Source organism: Morone saxatilis, unplaced genomic scaffold (genome assembly GCF_004916995.1).
Source record: "Morone saxatilis isolate NCDOM2014 unplaced genomic scaffold, NCSU_SB_2.0 Contig4, whole genome shotgun sequence".
NCBI lineage: Eukaryota > Metazoa > Chordata > Actinopteri > Moronidae > Morone > Morone saxatilis.
In genome coordinates this window covers 10,472,923-10,481,697 of record NW_023339984.1, presented here as the reverse complement: position 1 = coordinate 10,481,697, position 8,775 = coordinate 10,472,923, and the positions used below count along the sequence as shown (strand labels likewise).

The 8,775-nt window shown below is 39.7% G+C and overlaps 1 protein-coding gene across 2 annotated transcripts in view; it reads right to left on the bottom strand.

The window, feature by feature from the left end:
• The window catches only part of rell1 (RELT like 1), a 33,876-nt gene extending 25,351 nt beyond the window's left edge, over window positions 1–8,525 (bottom strand). For both annotated transcript variants that reach the window (XM_035675273.1, XM_035675274.1), the window contains exon 1: window positions 8,361–8,525. In XM_035675273.1, the coding sequence (XP_035531166.1) occupies window positions 8,361–8,385 (25 nt within the window). In that variant the 5' untranslated portion in view covers window positions 8,386–8,525. The remainder of the gene's footprint in view (window positions 1–8,360) is intronic.
• Between the last annotated feature and the right edge of the window lie 250 nt (window positions 8,526–8,775).

Genomic DNA, 8,775 nt, shown 5'->3' with positions numbered 1-8,775 from the left:
ATCTGGAATTATGGTGTTCATTTCCAGTTTCCATTTATCTTTCATATCTAAACTGTTATCCGTTAGTTCTTCTTCTTCTCCTCCTCCTCCTCCTCCTCCTCCTCCTCCTATCTTATGTGTGATATAACCGTCTCTTTAATTATTAACATAAAGAAATGTTCTATATTAGAGGGTAAAGTGCATAGTTTGTCCCATTCTTTGTGTTTCTGTAAATAGTGTCTCAGTTGGAGATATTTAAAAAAAAATCATGGGCTGGAAGGTTGTATTTATGTCTGAGCTGCTCATAGGACATCAGGACTCCTCCGTCAAATAATTGGTCCAACATAACTAAGCCATTCCGCTCCTATTTCTTGAACCCTGTTCCTAATTTAGAAAGTCTGTATTTTGTGCAATTTTCATTGCTCTAGAGATATTGACACCGGGAGTCTTAATTTCGTCTTCACATTGGACCATATTCTTAAAGTGGTTTTCACCCACTGATTATCAATTTTATTTATTTTCCAAGTGTCTTGACTCATAAATGGAATTGTGTCTAGGGGCAAGTTAAGGCAGTCGTTTTGCTCCATCCCAACCCATATAGTATCGTTGTCTTGAGATATCCATGCAACCAATGATCTAAGCTGAGCTGCCCAATAATATTTTTTCAGGTTAGGTAAATCAAGGCCTCCATTTTCTGCATAACATTCTTTTCAATCTAATTCTGGGTCTTTTGTTTTGCCATATACATTTAGATTATTGCCAATTATTGATTATTTTGAATGTGGAGGTAGGGACCTCTATGGGTAGAGATTGGAACACAAAGAGCAGCCTTGGTAATATGTTCATTCGTATCGTTTCCACTCGTCCTATTAGGGATAAGGGGAGAACTTCCCATCTTGTAAGGTAATTTTTTATTTCGCCCATCAGTTTGCCATAGTTGGCCTTGTACAGCTGTGATGTGTCAAACCCTTGATTAGACCAGTGGAATTTAATACTGCCTGTTAATTGTGCAGGCCAGTGCCCCACCAGCATCATTGCCTCTGACTTTGATTGATTAATTTTATAGCCTGAGAGCACTCCATATTCCTTTAAATTTCTCATTAATGATGGGACAGAGGTAAATGGATCACTAATATGTCAATATGTCATCTGCATAGAGAGAAATTGTGTGTTCTATTTGACCTTGATCTTTTATGCCTTTAATACTATCATTCTGTCTGATTAATGCAGCTAGAGGTTCTATATTTATAGCAAAAAGCAAAGGGCTGAGGCAGTCACCCTGTCGAACCCCCCTCTCAAGATAAAAAAATCTGAACAGCATCCATTCACTCTAACATGTGATTTTGGGTTTGTATATATGACTCTTATCCAGTCTAAAAATGTGGGGTGGAACCCCTTAACAGCTGGCGTTTTATATAAAAACTGCCAATTCACTGTGTCAAAAGCTTTCTGAGCATCAAAACTAATAAGCATAGAGATTTGCATATTATTCTTGACAAATGTTATGATGTTTAATGTTCTTCTTATGTTATTTGCACCTTGTCCACCAAGGATTGATGTGAAATTTACATTTATGGTCACACAGATATCAGGGTTGGTGACATCTTGTTTTTCACAGTAACTGACTGCAGCAAAAAGAACAAAAAGACCATAAACTTTACCACTCGAGCTTCCCACTCCCACTACCATCTGCCCACCCACCTACACACCGGACTTTAGACCCATCAGGGTGCAACAAGGCTCTTGGGAAGGGTGACCGAAGCAGCTCACAAGCAATACATACTGTGCTTTCATCTCAAACAGCTTAAGGCATTGTTTTATCGCTGACTCTAACTATTATTTTCCTCCATGGTATGTAAAGAAATAGCAAAAACGGCAATCACATCTTCCCTGAGACCAAAGTGACGTCTTCATATTGCTTGTTTTGTCCAACCAACAGCCTAAAACCCAAAGACAATCAGTTTTATATATTCATATATGACAAAGAAACACCGAAAATCCTCACTTTTAAGAAGCTGTAACCATCAGATGTTTGAATAAAACAATTAATCAGTTATGAAAAACTTTTCAAAAAGAATTTTAGCCTCTAAATTCGTTGCAGACTGCACATTTAAATGACTGATTACATTTTCCATTTTGGACACAACATCTTGAAGGTAATCAGGTCAAAAGGTCAAAGGGCAGACCGTGACCTGTGGTCAGCTATAGGCGAAAGCTCCCCTTGCTCCTGCTGTTGGCGCACCACGTGAGGCATTCCAGCTCGGCACACAAGAGGGCTTTTGTCTGGTTTCCTGTTCGCATCATTGTGTGTGCTTGTGTGTATGTGAGAGACACACACAGACAGACAGAAAGGGTAGATCACAGTATGAATAGAATCTCAATGAAATCACATGTTCAAGCCACTATTAAATGTCCCACTGATGTATGAGTACGTGTGTGTATCGGGATACCTAACCATAGGCCTCCTGATGCATACAGGAATTTGTGCTCTCCCATTGTCCCAGTTCCCTGATGCATCCGACTGAACACACTGATAAAGACCATTGTCTGCTCACTGACCACCCTCTGCCCGACTGTTTGTCTGTGTGTTCATATCCACCACACATTAGCAGGCAGTCCTGGCATGGTCCCATGCCTTTCCAAAAGACTCATAAGCAACCTTGGGCCAATTAGAGGATTGTATTAAAATCATCTGAAATCACTGAAAAAGAATAGCGAGAGACTGGCAAATGGGCTGAATAGAGTCCTTGAGGAGGATTTAGACTTGAGTCATAAAGCTCTTCGCAACCACAGCTGGTGCCACGATGAAAGTCCTCAGAGGGACAGCCAAAAAATACAGATATCTGAGATACATCACAGGTGCACAGTCATACCAGGATGCTGTATAATTGGTATATTAGGTTTCCTTAGCATAATTAACTTTGGACTTTGGTAGGCTTATAATAGATTCTTCGTTCTCTAATTTTGTATCGATATTAATAAATACATTTCGGTACAGACAGAAACAAGAAACAAAAATCTAAATTAAATCTAAGGTTGCAACTAACGATTATTTGTTTTAGATAGAAATGTATTTGTCCTGTGGGAAATAGTTATATTATATATAGAGAGAGTAAAACATATCAATAAAAAGGTGTAAAGCATTATAATCGAAAACCTACAATATTCAATGTACAATTATATAAAACCAAAGAAAATTAGATTTTGAAAAACAGTTATTTATTAACTTATCAAAATTGTTTGTAATTACATTTATTCCTATCAACTAATCATCCTGGATCCACATTCTTTGATCAGATATATCCCCATGTCAGTCAGCTGTATAGTGTTATATAAGTTCTTCTAATCCTGCTGCTGTTAAGACAACACTCTGCTCTCTTTGAGAAGTTTGACTTCAGGAATCATATTGACACCAGTATCAGGCCTAGATGTAAAGATCCACTGAAAATGATCTGGACAAGAAAAGCTTCAGGAGAAAATATTTCTAGGGCTTGGACTTCACTTTTTTTCCTCAGTGTCCCGCAACTTCCTCGAATTGTTGTTCATTTCCAACTTTTTGATCAATAAATGCATCACTGCAAACTGCATTGCAAAAACAAACCGGTTTCTGATTGGTATATGGTGATGGAAATGTACATACAAACACTTTGAACACTATTATTATTATTATTCAGCCAAATAGTCAGAAATTCACTGCAGGAAAATCTTATATATTTGAAGTAAAAACAATCTACAAAGGGACCAACACCAAAATATTTGAACGAACTGTTCAAATATTTAAAAGCTACAAACAAACTATTTACATATAAGCTAAATGAGCGCCCTAATCCATGGATCAGGAGAGAAAGAGCGAAAGAGAAGGTCAAACTTTTCCCTCACGCCACGCCTACTGAATGCCTGCAACACGGCACAAGAGGAGAGGGAGAGACCCCGGTGCTGCTGGCATAAGAGCCGCCGACTGCGATTACAATATAATATATTTTAATGTATTTCTCGCCCTGATGGTCTGAATAAGTTGTAAAATGTGTCAGTTTTTAGAAAAATTAACTAAGATGGCCTGAAAGGTGGTAAATCTACTGAGAAAGTCACCAAGTTGGCCACACTGCCCTCTCTCGATGATTTATTTTGTGTGTGTAACCATATGTGTGACCTAGCGTAGAGTTTGTGCCGGTGGCAGCATTCGAATTTGAACACCTAACAATTAAAACGATATATATTCCATGACGAATTAATGTAATAATTTGATTCCTCTACTGTCCCAGACTCTGTATCTTTGCCTAACAAATACTCACTGGGTAAAGCTGCCCCTGGCTACAAGGAAAACATACACTGTACTGAGGGTTGTAGCAGGACAAGAACTGACCAGGACTTCCAAAACATGAGTGGTTCCCCACCAAACCCACTTACCCCACTGATAAAAGGTATTCCCAAAAGAATCTGCAAAAGTGCTCCTGTTTACAGTGACAAATCCTTCATTTGAAACACCCTTTGCAGCTGAGCGAAGGCTAAAAAGGCCCACATTACTGTCCTGCTAGTTTAATTTCCTGCAGTTTTATGAGGATTTACGCAGTGAGAACTTCTGTCTGCCTGAAGGTTATCGACGTCTCTGCTGCCTCTTTTGTGAATTGATGTAAAATCAATCTCTGCAAAAACACTTGTGGGAGAAAGATTTGTGATCGAAAATACCTGAAAACCTCAAAAACTGCCCGCTGAGGGCAGTTTAGCAGTGTGTTCTGCCTCATCTCTTTACATTGGTATATTCTTTGCCTTTATCCTCTTTAAGTCTTCTCTTTTTGGCACTCGCACACACAGAATATGGAAAGCACCAATTACTAATAAGTGGTTAGTGTTGATGACCACACCACAGTGCCTAACAGTGTCTCAGAAATGAGGATGTGGAAGTTCCTCTCTGCTGATAGCAGCAGAAGATCTCACGACACCAGGGAGCACATTGTGTGTTTACTCACCTAAATGTCTCATTTTCAGATCAATCACAACTTTCTGAGTCACTTTGTGACAAATGTTGCATTCAATAGTCCAAGTCTAAGCAGAATCTTTAAAAAAGGGAACTCAGGAGGTAAGTTTGTTATCCGTGACAGAGCTCTCAGCTACATTCAGTCAGTAATCTGATCCATACCTAGCTGTAACTGCATTATTCTCTTCCATTGACTCATCTTAGGAAGGAGAAAGGAAATGGAAACTGTTAGGACGTCTCCATATTGACCACTGCTTGGCTAGTTAACAACCTCTGCTTCCCCATTAATCGCACCCAAACACCACGGTGCACCTTCATTCTCGGAGAATCTACTCCTGCGAGCTGTTCGTTTACCCCAGGAGGAACAGAATATAAAGTCCAGAGGGACTCCACAACTCAAATCTTTCTGTTCTTGTCGTGGTGGCACCAAGACAAAGAGTATTAGTCAATAAAAAGTTACTGAATACCTTTAAAAACATGCTACATAGCTGTCAATCAAGATTATTTTTCTTCACCATTGAGAAAATGACAGTAAACATCTAGTAAACCGTTTTTATTTGACCCAAACAACACATGAGGAACGAAATTAGTGGCCTACGGCTCAACAGTGAATATTTATGGGCTAAAAGGCTCTGGCCATCTGTGGCTTAGCCATTTCCTCATATTCAGGAAGTCATGTGCTGCTGAAGAAGGAAATCTAAGACCCAGAGACTAAAAAATAACCACATTTCATTACAAATTACCAGAGACGGTCCTGTTGTTTCAACCTTTGGTCCTTTATCCATTTAGTCTCTTAGTGATCTCATTAAAAAGTGGAGATGAAACCTCACAGACACAGCTCTGACACTGTGAGAGATGACAAGATCTCAAACAGCACGTTATCTTACGATATCGCCCCCCATGTTTGCCATGTCTGCATTTATACTGGCCTACATATTAGCAAGAGTGCACTTGTTGTGCAATGCTGCATACTGATCAGTGAACGGAAAATTCAAATTTTTACTAGAAGCAGAGATTCAGATTCAAACAATGTGGTGTCTACATTGACCATCACATGTAGGTTGTAATTGCACTTTCTTTATTCTCTCGTTTAATCTGCCTGTTATTTCCTCAAAGAATCGATTAAAAGTTTGGTCTATAAAATGTCAGAAAACCGTTTAAAAAAATGTCTCCAAGAACATGACACCTTTAAAATTGCTAAACAAAGGAAAGCAGCAAATTGAGAAGTCCAAAGTGAGATGTTTGGGTTTGTATGCTTAGTTCTTTGTCAATCATCAAATCAGTGTGAAACAAGAAGAGCATTTCTTTATTGCTGCATATGCCAATAAAGCATTTGATTGAACTGAATCCTGATCAGGAAGATACAGCAGCAGAGGATCATTTTTACTATGGCATGTGTATGAAAATGTAGCTTTATTAGAGTAATAGGACACCTCCAGACCCTTCACCTGCAATGCAAGCTCACCTGTGTGCTTTGCAGCAACATCCGCGTTGCCGCACTACAAACACGTTTGTGTACAAATGTCAAATCGGACATGAGTCAAACCATTTGCATACGTCTGCTTTGAAGCACTGAAAAAGACAGGGAGGGAGGGGACACAGCTAAACTCCCATCTCTCCAGAAAGCATTAAAGTACTCTTCTTCATTTATAAGCATCTTAAATGCAATATCGAACGCAAAGCTCCCAGCAGGTTCACTTTGGTGGAGGTGGGAAATATTGTTTGGCATTGGCTAAAAACACTGCTGTCTATACCTGCTTTGTGTTCTGCCTAGAGCAAGTGGCTCCCAACCTTTTTCGACTTGTGACCCCTAAAAATGAAGCAATATGTGCGTGTGACCCGTCAGCACAAGTCTTACTCCTGTGTGTAGATGTGAGCATGGGTTTTCCGTTCCCGTTTCATTTGAAGCATTTCATAAACAAATGTCTTTTTGTTTCCTTTCCCACCCTATAATCATCCTGTGATCGCTCACATTTATCTTGGGACCTCTTGGGGGGTCCCGACCCCTAGATTGGGAACCACTGACCTAGACCACAATAACTTCCCTCAGCCTGCAAAGCTGGAGTCACTGGAAGCACGCTACACGAAGTGGCGAAAACAGCTGAAACTCTCTGAGACATACAGCACGCTTGCAGTGTGTATACACTAACCCACACACATATTACACAAGTGTGTTCTTAATACCAAGCCAACGTACTGCTCGACTTGGTCTAATTGAATGAGAGCCTTGGCCTTTTGCAAGCCACAGACTCCTGTGGACTCTCCATGGAAAATGGAAACAGGCCCCTGGGTTTTAAAGGTTATGAAGAAAAACCAAAGCTGGAACTGAGAGAGAACGGCAGATTGAGTGAAGAAGAGACGTACAGTACTCTTCTCTGACACATAAGTGACCCTAGCAGTGTTTCAAAATATCCACAGGCTCTTACTAAAGGCTTCAAAAGGCTGCGTACTGTAACACATCCATCCTGAAGGATACCCTGTCCAAACATGCACTCCAATTGACAGATAACTGAGATCATTTTTAAGGTTTACATATTTTGTGCTACTCCAATATTATTACACTTAGCCAAGTTATTTACTTGAGGCAGGATTCTGAGGATGTTATTGGAAGTAGATGACATATTTCAACAGCTAATAAAAAAACTAAATTTTATTCCTCAAATATAAACAGTGAGGCTCTTAAAGTGTCATATTCTTTAGATTTAGCTGCTTCGCTGAAAATCGCAGTAGTGAGAAGTTAATCTGGTTTGAGAGGCAGTTATGTGTGTTTATGTCAGCTTTTACATGTTTAATACAGAGAAATAACAGTTTTTATAAAGGAGAAGTACACCGTAAGCTCTGGCTTGTGAAATAGAGTCTGTAGTGTAACTTGTAAAAGGAGTAAATGGCTTATTTAACTTCAAAACAACACTAGATGTAGATTTGAACTTTGCCGGGTCATAAAGCAGCTCACTTAAATGTGCTTACCTTAATACTACTGAATGAGAGACACCATAGAAGTTAAGTTCAGTGGTAATGTCATTAAACACCTTTATAATGAGGGATTCATGCGTTTGCTGCTCCATGCTGAGTTTGCAGGGACATTTTAATCCAGGTTGCTGTTTCTTTTATAGTCCCTTATCCTATTATACATGCTCAATATGTTGTATTCCCTTCTTTCTACACATTGGTTGAATGTGTTGACGTTTGGCTGTCACTCTACACTGTGTGCACTATCCCCTCTGAAACTTTCCAACTTTCACTAACGTTGGTAGATTTCCACGACGGTCTGCATCAATACCCTGGCGCCACTATAACTTAATAAACTCTTAAAATGGAAGCAACACGTTAGAGACTGTGTCCGTGCAGTGCTGAAACCTTTTCGTTTCCAAACAGGTTAAAAGAAAAGAAAAGGTCGTAAACTTACTCGTCAAGGCGGGTGAATCGGCCATTGATGGACGGGACCGTTGCTGGCTGTCGGTCCGGTGGTGATGTTTACAACAGGCGGCCCTCGGAGGCTCTGGTCACCGACATCCGTGGTCAAATCATGGGTCAAACTCAACGAGAGGAGGGACTTGGTTCACACAGCAGCGCATTTCCTAATTCCCAAAGAGTGGATACGCCCTGTTCTTAAAGGCAGAGAGTGTTTACAGGAAGAGGGGGCGAGAGTGTAGCCTTCCTGCTACTTCCGCCTTCGTTGGCTGTTGATTTCAGCAAGTGATGGAAAGTAACAAAACCTTACTTTACTCTAGTTGCTGTGCTGAAATTAAATGAAATTAACCGAAATTATTTTTTATTGTTAATTTATAATAATAACTTTTATTTGTATAGCACTTTTGAAA